Source organism: Diceros bicornis, chromosome X (assembly GCF_020826845.1).
Source record: "Diceros bicornis minor isolate mBicDic1 chromosome X, mDicBic1.mat.cur, whole genome shotgun sequence".
Lineage (NCBI taxonomy): Eukaryota > Metazoa > Chordata > Mammalia > Perissodactyla > Rhinocerotidae > Diceros > Diceros bicornis.
This window is the reverse complement of record NC_080781.1, coordinates 148,288-164,920: the sequence shown is the minus strand read 5'-3', so window position 1 is coordinate 164,920 and position 16,633 is coordinate 148,288. Positions and strand designations below refer to the sequence as shown.

General features: G+C 55.2%; 1 protein-coding gene across 2 annotated transcripts in view; it reads left to right on the top strand.

Annotated features, from left to right (window-relative positions):
• The window catches only part of PPP2R3B (protein phosphatase 2 regulatory subunit B''beta), a 64,733-nt gene that overhangs the window by 42,507 nt on the left and 5,593 nt on the right, over positions 1–16,633 (top strand). The window contains exons 3-10 of one of the 2 annotated variants that reach the window (XM_058535350.1): positions 7,424–7,527; positions 7,780–7,882; positions 9,087–9,161; positions 10,881–10,967; positions 11,625–11,781; positions 14,607–14,655; positions 15,179–15,268; positions 15,521–15,696. In XM_058535350.1, the coding sequence (XP_058391333.1) occupies positions 7,424–7,527; positions 7,780–7,882; positions 9,087–9,161; positions 10,881–10,967; positions 11,625–11,781; positions 14,607–14,655; positions 15,179–15,268; positions 15,521–15,696 (841 nt within the window). The remainder of the gene's footprint in view (positions 1–7,423; positions 7,528–7,779; positions 7,883–9,086; positions 9,162–10,880; positions 10,968–11,624; positions 11,782–14,606; positions 14,656–15,178; positions 15,269–15,520; positions 15,697–16,633) is intronic. The other variant, XM_058535351.1, reaches the window with a different exon arrangement.

Sequence of the window (16,633 nt, the reverse complement as noted above, 5' to 3'; positions counted from 1 at the left end):
CTTTGATGACATGCCTGTTCAAGTCATTTGCCTGTTTTTAAAATGGGCTGTTTTCTTACGGTTGAGTTGTATGTGCATTTTATATATTCCAGATACAAGTCCTTTGTCTGAGGTGTGTGTTGCACATGTTTCCTCCAGTGTGTGGCTTGTCTTTTCATTCTCTTAACAGTGTCTCTGGAATTGCAAAAGGTTTTAATTTTGATAACGTTGTGTTTTCAGATTTTTTCTTGTGTAGTTCATGCATTTGTTTCCTATATAGGAAATCTTGGCAAACCCAAGGCCACTAAGATTTTCTCCCCCGTTTCTTTCTAGAAGTTGATACATTTAACTCTTCCTTCCATAATTTTGAGTTAATTGTTTGCACATGGTGTGAGGTAAGAATAAAAGTATTTTTTGCATGTGGCGCTCTGTGGTTCCAGAGCCATTTGTTGAAAAGCGTGTGAAGTGAGCTGCCTTGGCCCTTCTCCCACATGAGTTGACCGCATGTGTGAGTCTGTTTCTGGACTCTGCTGTGCGTCAGGGAAGTGTGTGTCTGTCACACCAGCTCAGCGCTGTCTTCACGACAGGAGCTTCGTGATACGTGCACATTTTGGGTAGTGGAGTCCTCCTCTGTCTTCTTTCCGAGAGTGCTGTGACTGTTCTAGTTTCTTTGCCTTCCCATGTGAGTTTCAGAATCATCTCCGCGTGTCTGCGGAAAACGCCTCCTGGGCTTTGCGCTGGGATGGTTTTGAGTGCAGATGAATTTGGGAGAATCGCCATCTTGACAACGTCGCGTCTTCCAGCTTAGGACACGGCATTTCTCTCCCTTTATCCAAGTCTTCTTTCATCTCTCTCAGAACCGTTTTGTGGTTTTTATTGTACAGGTCTCGTTGGTCTTTTATCAAATGTATAAGTACTCGGGCATAACCAGATATTTCTGTTTCTGATGACACTGTAAATAGCACTGTCTTACTTCAGTTTATGGTTGTTCCTTGCAAGTCTGTAGAAATACTCCTGATTTTCATGTGTTGCCTTCGTAGCTTGTGAGCTGACCAAACTCACTCATTGGGTCACTTGTCTCAGTTTGATTAAGAGTTTCTAACAGATGCTCACGTCCTCTTCAGATAAAGACAGTTTTGCGGTTCCTTTCCAATCTGTCTGGTATTTCCCTTTCTGGCCTTGTCACACGGGCGAGACCTCTGGTGTGACGTCGATGGAGGAGGTGAGAGCACGCACATCATCTCCCCTCCCATCCTGGGAGCGGCGCTCGCCCTCCACAGGGTGGGGTGGAGGCTGCAGGCTGGCGCAGGTGTCTCCATCGGGTCCAGGCAGCTCCCGACCATGTCTAGCGTGCTGGGCGCTCTCTTACTTGGAACTTTGTGACTGTGTGTTGACACTGGTCCAGTGCTTTTCCACGTGTGTGGAGGTGATTGCGTGGCCTTTCTCCTTCAGTCTGTAAGGACGTGATTATACTGACTGAAGATCGAGTGTTAAAGCAACATCGTGTGAGTTATCCACAGTGGTTCTCTGCTCACGAGTGGTAAATGTGGATTTTCGTCTTTGAGAACTGTTGGTTGACTTCCTGCACATTGATCCCTGTCAGTGAGTGTGTCATGCTGCGGGTTTTCTGTCCTCGTGCACTGTGATCCTCTGTGGTGAGTGTGTCATCTGAGGGATTTCTGTCCTTGTGCACTGTGATCCTCTGTGGTGAGTGTGTCATCTGAGGGATTTCTCTCCTCCTTGTGCACTGTGATCCTCTGTGGTGAGTGTGTCATCTGAGGGATTTCTCTCCTCCTCGTTCACTGTGATCCTCTGTGGTGAGTGTGTCATCTGGGGGATTACTGTGATCCTCTGTGGTGAGTGTGTCATCTGAGGGATTTCTGTCCTCCTCGTGCACTGTGATCCTCTGTGGTGAGTGTGTCATCTGAGGGATTTCTCTCCTCCTCGTGCACTGTGATCCTCTGTGGTGAGTGTGTCATCTGAGGGATTTCTGTCCTCCTCATGCACTGTGATCCTCTGTGGTGAGTGTGTCATCTGAGGGATTTCTCTCCTCCTCGTGCGCTGTCATCCTCTGTGGTGAGTGTGTCATCTGAGAGATTTCTCTCCTCATGCACTGTGACCCTCTGTGGTGAGTGTGTCATCTGAGGGATTTCTCTCCTCCTCGTGCACTGTGATCCTCTGTGGTGAGTGTGTCATCTGAGGGATTTCTGTCCTCGTGCACTGTGATCCTCTGTGGTGAGTGTGTCATCTGAGGGATTACTGTGATCCTCTGTGGTGAGTGTGTCATCTGAGGGATTTCTCTCCTCCTCGTGCGCTGTGGTCCTCTGTGGTGAGTGTGTCATCTGAGGGATTTCTCTCCTCCTCGTTCACTGTGATCCTCTGTGATGAGTGTGTCATCTGAGGGATTACTGTGATCCTCTGTGGTGAGTGTGTCATCTGAGGGATTTCTCTCCTCCTCGTGCACTGTGATCCTCTGTGGTGAGTGTGTCGTCTGAGGGATTTCTGTCCTCCTTGTGCACTGTGATCCTCTGTGGTGAGTGTGTCATCTGAGGGATTACTGTGATCCTCTGTGGTGAGTGTGTCATCTGAGGGATTTCTCTCCTCCTCGTGCGCTGTGGTCCTCTGTGGTGACTGTGTCTTCTGAGGGTCTCACTCCCCTCCTTGTGCATTGCACGTTCTGTCATCGTCACACAGCCCGTCTTATCTCTGGTCACTCTCATGCTCAGGAAGCTCCTTTGTCTGGGATCAGTTGACCCACAAGGGAGCATGCCGTAAACCACAGAAATCATGAGCTGCTGCTACAAGTGAGGAGGAAGACTCTTTCCTTCTCTACACTGAATCCCCATGTGACCAGATGTCTGGGAGCTTTCCAGGCACCAGCTGCCATCCTGCAGTGCAGTCCAGTTCTGACACCCTCTACTTGGAGCTCCCATGAGATCCCATGGAGTGAGGGCTCAGCCCCACAGGAGTGCCCCCTTCCGATGCCAGAACCAAGTCCTGGTTGTCACCTGTGCTTCTGACTGACCCCCTGTAGATTTGGGGGTCCCCGTGACCCCTCATCACGTGCGATCATTTGCTGTGACTGCTCACAGAACTCAGGGATGCACTCACTTTCATTACTGGTTTATCACATAATAAAGTACATGATAAAGGGTAGAGAGGAACAGACAACTGAAGAGGCACGTAGAGTGAGGTCTGGGGGGGTCCTGAGTGCAGGAGCCTCTGTCCCCGTAGAGTTGGGGTGCACCGCCCTGCTGACATGTGGATGTGCTCACCAACCCAGAAGCTCCCCAGATCCCGTTCTTTATTTTTATGGCGGCTTCATCCTGCAAGTATGGCATCATTACCCCCATCTCTAGCCCTTCTCCTTCCCCAGAGGAGGGGGTGGGGTGGAAAGTTCAAGCTCCTAGTCATGACATGGTCTTTCTGGTGACCAGCCCCATCCAGGAGCCACCAAGAGTCGCCTCCTTAGGACAAGACGCTGCCATCACCCAGGAAATTCGAGGAATTTAGGAGCTGGTGTCAGGAACCAGGGGGCAGAGACCAAACATTAGGACAAAAGATACTCCGAGCATCCCTGTCTCTTGGGGAATTACAAAGTTTTAGAAGCTCTGTGTCAGGAACCTGGGGCAGGAACTAAATGTGTAGATTTCTTATTATTTCACACACAGAACACTGTAGATGAATTTCAGGTGCATTCTTCTGAGTGGAAGAAGCCAGACCTGAAAGGCCGCAGGTGGCATGATTCCATCCTCATGACCTTCTGGAAAAGCAAAGCCACAGGGACCGAGGAGAGCACGGAGGGTGTGGGGGACAGACATGTAACGGGGTGCCTGTGGGAAGTGGGTGACGGCACGGCTGTCCCCGACTGCGGGGTGGATGCGGGCTCTGGGCCCCTGTCTGCACCCTACGAAGAGTGAGTCTTCCTGTGTGTACAGTACATAAAATTGATTAAAAAAGTACAAGCTTATTGTGTGGTGTAGTTTTTCCTTTGGAGTGACAGTCTTATAATATTTAAAAATTTTTTTATTTGTTTTGCATTTTAGAGTTAGTGTTTCCCGTTCACTTCAGAATATGAACAGAAAGACGTGACAGGTACTTTAGGTCGCCATTAAAGCATTAGGACTAACCTTTCAGCTGGCCTGTGGGGTGGATGGGTTTGGAATTGTAGGCTTACCACACGTTCTGGGAACTCATCACTGGAGGGTCGCCCCGTACAGGCAAGTGCACAGACCTTAACGTGCACAGACCGCTGGGTGTGGACACCAGAGTCGTCACCCCCAAGTCCTAGTCCTAGTGAAAAGCGGGCTTTCACACACCCACGTGCCATCACCCCGAGTGAGATGTTTCTGGCACCCAGTAATTCGCCTTTGCCCACTGCCAGGTCAGCCCCTCCAGGTCACCAGCCCATGTTCTGAACATCTCGTGGACTCGGGCATCAGGACTCTGGCCCGGCGTCCCCAGCCCCGTGTCCTGCCATGAGACTCATCCACACCTGCGTGCAGCGGCAGACTGTGCTTCCCATCGCTGCATCTCAGTCTGCTGAGATGGCTTGAGCCTTCCCCCAGCAGTCGCCTCAGGCCCCCGTTTATGTCAGCACCCCGCTGTCGTGAGTCTCCCACAGTTTGTTCCTGCAGCCTGGTGCCCACGGACAGCTGGGTGTTTCCGTCTGGGGGCATATGAATAAAGCCCCTGGGAACATTCTAGTCGAGTCTTTGTGGGTGTGACCTCGTCTCTGTTGGTTTACTGTTGTTGGTGTACTGTCATCTCTGGGTTTACTCCCTGGACGACAGCTCATGGCCGTGGAGGGTGTGCGGGGTCCGCTCTCAGTAGGTCTTGCCAGACCGCTCTCCCGGGCTCTGCACCACTTCCGTTCCACCGGCCGTGGGCGTCCTTGCCAGCCTGGTATTTTCAGTCCTCTTGGTGTGAGCCCTTCACGTGAGCGTTTCTGTTGATACCTCGTTATACTTAGAATTTGCATCTCCCTCCCTCCCAAGCACTGGTGGTGGGCATGTGTTTACGGCTCACTGGCCTCGTGTGGTCTTTTCTCTGGAGTGCCGTCCACGGCTGTTGCTCCGTGGTGTTTGCCTCTCACTTGTTGACGGCAGTTCTTTAGAATTCTGTGTGAGTCCTTCATCAGACACGGGCATTGCAGATATCTTTTCCGGGCCGTGGCTGTGTTTTCATTCTCTTAACAGCGTCTTCCGATGAGCAGTAGTTAATGGTGAAGCAGTTCAGTTTCTGGTCTTTTTTTTCAGGGTTAACGGTGTTTTGTGTCCTGCTTAAGGAGTCTTTGCTACTCCCAAATCAGGGGGCTCTTCCCTCATATTTTCCTCCAGCAGGTTTACTGGTTTCCTGTTCCCTTTAGGGCGGTGAGCCATCACATGTTAATTGTGCGCGGTGTGAAGTGGGGTTCCCGTCGACCCGGGGCCCTCACTGAGGACGCCCGTTTCCCCCTGAGCTGCGGGCAGGCCTCTGTCCCGAGTCAGCTCACAGTATGTGGGGTCTGTTCCTCAGCTCTGCTCCCTCCCCCGATGGGTCCGTCCCTCCTGCCGTCACCCAGTCTGCACTGACGTGATTCTGCAGCGAGTCTGCCGACTCCTGCGTTTCCATGAGCTGTAGAACGAGCTTGTCTATTTCTGCACACAAACACCCTCTTCCATGTTGACTGGCTTTGTGTTGAATCTGTGGGTCATTTGGGGGACACCTGACGTTTTAACGACGAGTCCTCCAGTCCAGGAATACAGGATGTCCCTCCATTTTGCGGGTCTTTAATTCCTCCCAACAACGTTCTGTAGTTTGCTCTGTAGAGATCTCACATGGTTTTCGTTAGATTTACTTATAGGTTGATTTTTTTAATGCTTTTGATAGATGGCACTGTTAAGAATTTCATTTGCTAGTTGTTTGTCGTTAGTATATTGAAATACAATTGCTTTTTGTATATTGTGCTTGGATCCAGCAACTTTGCGAAAGTTACTTGCTAATTCTACTATTTTCTACATCTTTTTGGTTTTCTGCGTGCTGTGTCATGTTTGTGAATTCCATCAGTTTTTGCGTCTTCCTTTCTGACCTCTGTGTCTGTTACTCTTCTCACACCTGCCACACTGGCTGGGCCCCCTCTCGTGATGTGGTGTGGCGGTGGTGCCCTCCTCCTGTCCCAGCTCAGGGGGGAGCCTTCATGTGTCACCATCGCGTCTGGTGTGAGCTGTGGGTTTTCTCTGGCACCCTTCCTAGCAATAGGATGTTCCTGTCTGTTCTTAGTGTCCTGGTCTGTGATTTTTGTTGCTGAGTTCAACTTGCTCACGTGGATTTTGTGTAGGATTTGCATCTGTGTTCAGGAGAGATGACTGGCCTGCAATTTCTCTGTGTCCTTGAGGGGTTTCAGTATCCGGAATGTGCCGGCCTCATAACAAGAAGGGGACATGTCCCTGAGTTTTATTCTCTGCAACACTTTGCATACGATCGGTAGGGTTTCTTCCCTGAGTGTCTGGAAGGATTCACTGGCAGAGCCCTCTGGGTCTGGAATTTTCTTCGTGGGAAATTTTAAGTTTAAGCTTCACCTTCTTGAAGAAGTGTAGGACTGTTCAGATTTGCTGTCGTGTCTCGTTTGGTTAGATGCCTCAGTCACATCACTTGTCTGTTTCAGCTCAGTGGCCGTGTTTATTGGCACAAAATTATTCCTCGTGTGCACTGCCCGTCCTTGTCATGCTGTGGGACTCTAGTGACCCCCGACATCGGCAATTTGTGTTTTCTCTCTTTTGTTCTTGAGGAGTTTTGCAAAGGGGTGATTAATTGTTTAAAATCTTTTTGAAGAACTGAGTTTTGGTTTTGTTGATTTTCTCTACTGGATATTTGCTTTCTTTTTCCTTCATCTCTGCCCTTTATGGTTTTCTTCCTTCTGTTTTTACTTGAGGTTTACAAGACAGAAGGTTTCTTCCTTCTGTCTTGAGACAGAAGCTTAGATGGATGATTTTCAGCCACATTCCTGGTACGTGTATTTGAAGCTGTAAATGTTACCCCTGGTCACTGCTGCCTCCTCAGTTTTGAAATGTAATATTTTCCTTATTGTCTCTTTCAAGCTATCTCCTAATTTACGTGGTCGTTTATCCTCTCCGTCGTGGGTTATCGGAAGCGTGCTGGTTAATTTCTGGAGTTGGGGGACCTGCTGGTTGTCCGCTGTGACAGTTGTGCCTGGTGGTGGCCCAGTCGGGGCGGTGGTGTGTCCCCCGTCCTCCTGAGCCCTGTTCCCTCAGCCCCTGTGACAGCGGGGTGAGCAGGTGCAGGGCATGAACCCACATTTTGCAGGAACACTGGCACACTCCCCTGCAGTACTGACTGGTTTTGAGTCAGGTCGTCTTTCTGCAGCAGCCCTTTGCCGCGTCCCGGGGAGCTCGGTGGGTGCCCGGGACGCGCTAACTGCCTGGTTGTGCCCTCTCTGCTGCAGGCCTGCGGCTGCCCACTGTACTGGAAGGGGCCGCTCTTCTGCGGGGCCGGGGGAGAGCGCACGGGCTCCATCTCCGTCCACAAGTTCGTCGCCATGTGGAGAAAGTGAGTCCGGGCCGGGCACAGGGAGCGGGCAGGAGGGGAGGGGAGGGCGTCCTGGGTCCTGTCAGTGCCAGGGCCGTCCCTCTGTCCCCGCTCGTCCTTCTGCGGCCTTGACAGCAAGACAAGGAAGCTGACGTGCGGGGCACCTGGCGGGCCGTCCTGTCCCCTCGGGGCCGTGTCCTGTTCACACCCGTCCCGGCAGAGCCCCCCGCCCCCGCATCCGCGGAGGGCGCTCGGATGTGCTCTGTCTTCCAGGATCCTCCAGAACTGTCACGACGACGCGGCCAAGTTCGTCCACCTGCTCATGAACCCCGGCTGCAATTACCTGGTGCAGGAGGACTTCATCCCCTTCCTGCAGGTAACGCCCTGCGTCCACACCGCACGCACCCTCACCCCCTCACAGGTGTGTCCACACCGCACGCACCCTCACCCCCCTCAGGTGTGTCCACACCGCACGCACCCTCACCCCCTCACAGGTGTGTCCACACCACACGCACCCTCACCCCCTCACAGGTGTGTCCACACCACACGCACCCTCACCCCCCTCAGGTGTGTCCACACCGCACGCACCCTCACCCCCTCACAGGCGTGTCCACACCGCACACACCCTCACCCCCTCACAGGCGTGTCCACACCGCACGCACCCTCACCCCCTCACAGGCGTGTCCACACCGCACGCACCCTCACCCCCTCACAGGCGTGTCCACACCGCACACACCCTCACCCCCTCACAGGTGTGTCCACACCACATGCACCCTCACCCCCTCACAGGTGTGTCCACACCACACACACCCTCACCCCTTGTCACAGATGCAGCCCTGTGTCTACACTGCACACGAGCTTGGAGTCTGTCTCCCTTCCCTCGGGGTACTTCCTCCTCCCACAAAGCTGGTTCTGAGAGCACCACTTCAGTCCTGTGTGCGTGCGGGACGGTGCAGACATTTCCCTCGCCCTAAGCCTGTGAAGCCGAGTCACGGAGACGAGGGGATAGCACCGTTGGGCGTCTCTGTGTGAGGCAGGCCACGCTGTTGCAGGACGTTGGTCTCCCGGATGCCGTGCTAGTTCCTTTAAAACAGTTTGGTGCTCATTTTACAGACTGTGGAAGACAGAGATGAATCATAGTTACACGTTCCTGGATGGTCCGTGTGAACGTTCTGAGTAACTGAATGACCAGAACAATTGGACTAGATGTGGTTTAAAGCGTTCATATGCTTGTAGTTCTTCGTAAAACGAGGATATTTCAAAATTCTTTCTCAAGATGTCCAGCGGACTTACATGTCGTTCCCCGTATGTCTGTATGTGTTGAATGGCATTGGATTGTGAGATGTGACACCGATAGCTTTCGTTTGACCTGTCCTGTGGCCTCTTGGCTTGTGGACAGATGATTTACATGGTCGCGTTTCTGATGGGATTTTACGCGAGCAGCCGTGTGGTTGGGTGTTTCGTAACCGGTGGCCCGCTCGGTGCAGAAGCAGGTGCGTGCGGTGGTTTATGAGAAGTGGGCGTCGCGCACAGGCGGGCCGACCGCGGGTCCCAGGGCAGTGTCTTGTGTCCGTGTGCAGGACGTGGTGAACACGCACCCCGGGCTGGCCTTCCTGAAGGAGGCATCGGAGTTCCACTCCCGCTACATCACCACCGTGAGTACCCAGCGCGGCCGGCGGCCTCCCTGCCTCCCGTGGGCGCCTGGGCTCCAGTCCCGACCGTAGAGGAGTGCGAGGATCTCCCTCGCAGATCCTGGCTCCTCCCCCGTGAATGAGGTCTCAGTAGTTGCTGCTCTGTGGGGCTCCTGCGAGGGCTCGGTGGGAGGTGGGCGCCTCGTACCTGGGCAGGAAGCACGCGAGCTCTGCGAGAGCGGGCGGTTCTGGTCAGCTGTCCAGCACTCGGACTCCAGCCCCAGTCGGGTGCACTCAGGTTCACATTCCAAAGTCCCCTGTGTTCACCCTCCCCCAGCAGGAAAGGGTGGGCCTTGGGCCACTCCCCTGAGACAGCATCTTAGCTTTAGGAGAGCGGATGCGCCCCGTCCTTGAAGCATGGCATTCCCGCAGCATCGTGACCTGGGTGCCGGCCAGCCCCGGGATCAGTGGACGGCACGGCCCCAGCCCTGCCCCTCACCCTCCAACACTCTCAGAGAGCAGCCTGAGGAGGACGGGTCTCTCCCGCCCGCCCTCTCCCCGGGGGCGTCCGTCTCCGCCCCAGCTCCAGACTGAGGGGAAATGGTCTTGGCCCCCACATGTCTGCTCTGAGCACGCCTGCAGGGAGCCGGCGTTGGTCCTGTACATGCAGTGCACGTGCGTGGATTCCGTGTGAGCTGGTGTATGCCACAGCCTCCTCATCAGGGCCATGGTCACCTTCACAGGGGGCGTTAGGAGGAATGATGATCAGGATCGTGTGTTTATACGAAGAACATTGAGTGCTGAACATCAGCAGGGCTTCATGGCTGTCCCCACTGTGCAGGGACAGGTGAAGGGACGTTCTAGGAGGAGGACAGGTGAGGGGACATCTTAGGACGGGAACAGGTGAGGCGATGTCCCGGGAGGAGGACAGGTGAGGCGATGTCCCGGGAGGAGGACAGGTGAGGGGACATCATAGGACGGGGACAGGTGAGGCGATGTCCCGGGAGGAGGACAGGTGAGGGGACATCATAGGACGGGGACAGGTGAGGCGATGTCCCGGGAGGAGGACAGGTGAGGGGACATCTTAGGACGGGGACAGGTGAGGCGATGTCCCGGGAGGAGGACAGGTGAGGCGATGTCCCGGGAGGAGGACAGGTGAGGGGACATCCTAGGAGGAGGACAGGTGAGGGGCCGTCCCCCAATGGAACCCGAGCCGAGCTCTGTGTGCACGGTCAGCCTCACTGTTTAGAGGAAGTGTCGCTCTCCAGCCTTAAGTTGTTGCTTTCCCTCCAGTGGTGGGTTAAGTGTGTGTGGAAGTGTTCAGAGCCGGGGTTTTCTCACCAAACCGCACCGTGACATGGACTTCCAGCCTTTCGGGAACTCCTGTCCACGGCCCCATCCCAGCTCAGGTGTGTCCATCTTGTGCACAGGCCTACCTGAGTGTGGCAAACGCAGATACTCCTACTGGGCAGACAGGTAGCCCCTCCCGGTCACCTGGGGGCCTCCCTACTGCCCGAGGCTGGACCTTGTCCCTGAGCCACTGTCTGATGTGTGTGGGGCGGGCGCCCTCTGCTGGCGACCAGGGGTTCTGCAGCCCAGGCATCCTGAGTCCCTTGGGAGTGCAGACTTGAGGTCAGACGCAGGTCCCAGGAGGGGTCACGGGCGGGCTCATATGTGGGGTCACATTTGAGGACCTGCAGCCCCCGGCATCCTGGGGCTCGGTTGACAGTCCTCCTCCCGCAGGTCATACAGAGGATCTTCTACACGGTCAACAGGTCCTGGTCGGGGAGGATCACCTGTGCAGAGCTACGGAGAAGCACATTCCTGCAGGTAGGCGGCCGGCTGGTGGGGCACAGGACCTCTGAACGTGCACCTGCCCATCCATTTACCACCCAGCCATCCACCTACCTATGCACCCACCGTCTTTCCATCCACCCGTCATCTGCCATCCACCCACCCATCCATCATACTTCCATCCATCCATCCAACATCCACCTGTCTATCCATCTTCCATCCATCCTTCTGTGCACCATCCACCATCTACTCACCCATCCACCCATCCTTCCATCCACCATCCACCACCCACCATCTACTCACCCATCCACCCAGCCCTCCATCCATCCAGCACACATCCTTCCATCCACCCATCCTTCCATCCACTCATCCACCGTCCACCATCCACCATCCATCCATCTGGGCACTGGGGGTGCTGACCTGCCCACGTCAGGAGGCCCTGCTGTGAGAGCGTTTGTGCTCACTGTGCTGCTCCACATTGCTGGCGGGTGGGCAGGCCGGGTCTCAGGCACAGCCCTGACCTGAGTGCACCCCTGACCCGGGCGCTGTGCTCCCGACCCTCGAGCCGGTCTCAACCAGCTCTGAGCCCTCCACCCTCATAATGTGAGCCTGCTGTAGGGCCCCCCTGGAGGCCGTCTTCTATGGAAACTGCCCGCCCGTCGTGCAGCGGTTTCTCCCGGTTTGTCTTGGCAGAATGTGGCGCTCCTGGAGGAGGAGGTGGACATCAACCAGCTGACAGAGTACTTCTCCTACGAACACTTCTACGTGATTTACTGCAAGTTCTGGGAGCTCGACACGGACCACGACCTCCTCATCGACCCACAGGACCTGGCCCGGCACAACGACCACGGTGAGGACGCGGCCCGTTGGGGGACACACGTGCTGGGCAGCCCCTCAGGCGCCCCGCCCTCTCCACTGTAACCAGCCACGACTGCCTCCTTGAGCCTGGTGGCCTGACCCCTTGCACCCCTCCCTGTCTCCCCCTTCACGCCCCCTCCAAGAGTGGCCTTTCATTGAGGACACACATGTGACACACACAGGGTGTATGGGACACACAGCTCCCTGCAGCGTGACACACGGGGACACACATGAGACACAGGGTGTATGGGACACACAGCTCCCTGCACCGTGACACATGGGGAGACAAGGACACACACGGGACACACACAGGGTGTATGGGACACACAGCTCCCTGCAGTGTGACACATATGACACACGGGGAGACAAGGACACACAAGGGACATACACAAGGTGTATGGGACACACAGTTCCCTGCAGTGTGACACACGGGGACACACATGAGACACAGGGTGTATGGGACACACAGCTCCCTGCACTGTGACACATGGGGAGACAAGGACACACACGGGACACACACAGGGTGTATGGGACACATAGCTCCCTGCAGCGTAACACACGTGACACACAGGGAGACAGGGACACACACAGGGTGTATGGGGCACACAGCTCCCTGCAACGTGACACACGTGGGACAGAGGGAGACAGGGACACACACAGTGTATGGGGCACACAGCTCCCTGCAGCGTGACACACATGGGACACGGGGAGACAGGGACACACACGGGACACACACAGGGTGTATGGAACACACAGCTCCCTGCAGTGTGACACACATGGGACACAGGGAGATAGACACACATGGGACACACACAGGGTGTATGGGACACACAGCTCCCCGCAGCGTGACACACGTGACACACGGGGAGACAGGGACACACACGGGACATGTGGGTCCTGCAGCTGTGCAGCGTGTGGGAGCCCTTCATCCCTTTTCACATAATAGTTTTTTCAGATAACTACGTGCGTGAGAGTATTTCTGAATTCTCTCGGTGTCTGTTTTGTTTGTGGTCGCGGGGACGGGAGGGTCCCCTGGATGCCATCTGCCCTGCTCACCTGTGATGGCCTCTGTCCTGCAAATGCTCGTGCATGGACAGCTGAGTGGACGTAGGGTCTTTCTCAGCTCCAGTCCTAAATTCAAGGCGTCGTCTCAACTCTGCCCCCACTGCTGTAAATTCGGTGGGCCTAGGTCCTAGGGTGGGCTCGTGGTGGCCAGCACGTGTCCAGGTTGGGAGTTGGCCTCCTGTCTGTCCATCGAGTCCTTCCCTTTCATATGCCACTTTCAAAACCTAAAAGGGGTTTCTCGGTGAGCAGCAGCAGGGATCATCCTTATGTCGTGAAAAGGAGCGGGTGGAGGGGGTCCGAGCTGACCCTGCGCCCTGCAGCCCACAGAAGTGGGTTTCCGTTGATGCGTCATGTCTTCAGATTGCTGGATTTGAGGGTCCGAGTGTCCCCTGGGGCTGCCGTAACAGAGGGCTACAGACTGGGGGCTGAAAACAACAGGAAATTATCCTCTCTCTGTTCTGGAGGCCAGAAGTCCAAAATCAAGGAGTTGATACAGGACCACCACCCAGGCAGGGTGTGGAGGAGTTTCCTGAGGCAGCCGTGACAAATAACCACAAACCAGGGGCTTAAAATTCCTCCTCCCCCAGTCCTGGAGACCAGACGTCTGAGATGAAGGGGTCACAGGGCCGCGCTCCCTCTGGAGGCTCCAGGGGAGGGTCCTTCCTGCCTCTTCCAGCTTCTGGGGCTCCAGACGTCCCTGGGCTGGTGGCCGCCTCCCTCCATCTCAGCCTCCATCTCCACGTGGCTTCTCCTCTGTGTCTGTGTCTCCTCTTCTGTCTCTGATGAGGACACTGTCATTGGATTTAGGGCCACCCTCCTCCAGGACGCCCTCCTCTCCATCCTTCACCTAATCACATCTGCAAAGACCCTATTTCCAAATAAGGTCCTGTTCCTAGGTTCCATGAGTCAGGATGTGGACGTCTATTTTGGAGACACAATTCAGCATATAACACCATCCTGTCATTCCGCATCGGGGGTGACTGTCATTGAGGCAGGATAAATTGGGGGATGGGAGAGACTTTGACTTCACTTCTCCATCTGTGGGTGTAGTGCTTGTTTGGTACGAGCTGAATTGTGTCCCCCCCAAATTCACATGTTGGAGCCCTGACCCCCAGGACCTCAGGATGGGGCTGTATGTGGAGATGGGTCTAAAGAGGTGATGAAGGTAACGTGAGGTCACTAGGGTGGGTCCTGATCCAATAGGACTGGCGTCCTTATGAGAAGAGGAGATGAGGACACAGACACACAGAGGGACGACCACGTGAGGACACGGGGAGAAGACGGGGTCTACACGCCAAGGAGAGAGGCCTCAGGAGGAACCAGCCCTGCCCACACCTGGATCTCAGATTCCAGCCTCCAGGACAGGGAGACGATAAGTGTCTGTGGTTTAAGCCGCCCCGTCTGAGGTCCTTTGTTAGGGCAGCCCACGCAGACTCATACAGTGCTGTTCAATTTTACTTCTTATCGATCAAGTTTAGTTAAATGCACTTGATTTCTAATCACAATCAGGATGCGAGTGTGAATATAAATGTGTTCTGCTCTTTAGAATCCACTTCTGTCTTGGAGCCTCTGGGTCAGCTTTTCACTCCTGTGGCTTTGATTTGGGCTCAGGCCACTGAGGCTGGAAGGTGCTGGACAGGACGCGGGGAGGGCCTGTGCGGGAGATTCGGGAGCCCGCCTGGCTCACTCAGGGGCCCGACATTGGGTGGCGACTGCTGTGAGGGCAGCTCACATCCAGTTCTTCTTTTGCAGCCATATCCACCAAGATGATTGAGAGGATCTTCTCAGGAGCAGTGACGAGGTACGTCTCACACTCGTTGCTTCTCCGTTTTTCTCCTGATGATTTTGGCCAGTTTTCCGTGTGTGAGTCCAGTTCTGCCTCATTCACTCCCTCATATGAGCTTGTCGTGTTTTGAGAACGAGTGCCGTTGCCACATGAGGGCATAAGTAAGGGGGACACACACCTTGTCCCCTGAGGTCATAAGTAAGGGGGACACGTGCCATTGTCACCTGAGGACATAAATAAGGGGGGACACGCCCCGTATCAGTGGTCCGTGTTAGGCCCTGGGCATCTGAGCGAGCCGTGGAGTTGAGGCATCTGAGGCCACGGGGCAGCTGTGATGAAGGCCGAAGCAGCTCCACCTGGGTCCTAGGGGGACTCCTCGGCCATCGCGTGATCTCGGAGGCCCCTCCCTAGTAGGAACCCAGTGTAGGGCTGGGCCAAACACCGGGCTTCGCTCACCAGCGGGAGGGATAGGGACCTCCCTGCTTGTGCTGCTTCTCCCTGACACAATGTTTGTCTCTCACTCTGGCCCTGAACCCAGAGGCAGAAAGGTCCAGAAGGAGGGGAAAATCAGCTACGCTGACTTTGTCTGGTTCTTGATCTCGGAAGAAGACAAGAAAACGCCGACCAGGTGGGTGTTGAGCAGCTATTCTGTGCTCCACCTGGTGGGGCAGTTGGAAGCCTAGTGGTCATCCCTGAGCAAGAGCACCACCCGGGGTCCATGCTGGGAGAGGTCCTTCCCAGGCAGGGTCCACACTGGGCAAGGTCGTCCTCGTGGGGTCCGTCCCGGGCGGGGTCGATGCTGAGCAGGGTCCATCCCAGGTGGGGTCTGTCCCAGGCGGCCAGGCTGACCGAGGCCCACCCTGACCCACCGTGACCGCAGCATCGAGTACTGGTTCCGCTGCATGGACCTCGATGGTGACGGGGCGCTGTCCATGTTCGAGCTGGAGTACTTCTATGAGGAGCAGTGCCGCAGGCTGGACAGCATGGCCATCGAGGCCCTGCCCTTCGAGGACTGCCTCTGCCAGATGCTGGACCTGGTGAAGCCCCAGAATGAAGGTAATGCCCCGTGCGAGGGAACGCCCAGGGACATGGGACGTTCCGGTGTGAGGGGACGCCCCATGTGAGATGGGACATCTCCTGTGAGATATGACATCGTGTGAGGGGACACCCTGTGTGACATGGGACAACTCCTATGAGATGTGACATCTCTGTGAGGGGACGCCCCAGTGTGAGATGGCACAACTCTTGTGAGATGTGACGTCCCCGTGTGAGGGGACGCCCCAATGTGAGATGTGACAATTCCTGTGAGAAGTGACGTCTCTGTGTCAGGGGAGATTCCCTGAGATGTGACAACTGTGAGATGTGACATGGCCGTGTGTGAGGATGCCCTAGTGTGAGATGCGACAATTCCTGTGAGAAGTGATGTCCCTGTGTGACGGGACGTTCCAGTGTGAGATGTGACGTCCCTATGTGAGGGGACATTCCCTCCTGTGAGGTGTGACATTGCCCTGTGTGAGGACACCCTAGTGTGAGGGGATATCCCCCTATAAGACGTGACATCCCAGTGTGAAGGGATGCCCCAGTGTGAGATGTGACAACTCTTGTGTGATAGGACATCGCTGTGTGAAGTGACGCTCACTCAGGGAATGGCCGTCCCCGCTCTAAGTTGGTGACAAGGGTGAGCAGGGCCTTGGGGAGAGCTGGTACCAACCATGTGTCACTAGAGACAGTGTGCAGGGCAGGGCAAGTGAGTGTCCTCACGTGTGACATCAGCACCTTTGTCCAGTGGCCGGTCACTAAGTGTCAACACAGTGCAGGTGTGTCTGGCCCTCCCCTCATCCCCCAAGTTTCCCCTCAGTTTTCGAGGTCCCCCTGAGCCCTCACCTGTGATGGGCCCTGTCCTGTTGGGTGAGCATACATATTCCTCCAGGGTCAGGAAGGTGAATGTCCCGACCCCACATCCGTGTCCCTCTGCCTGTGCTCCACAATTTCC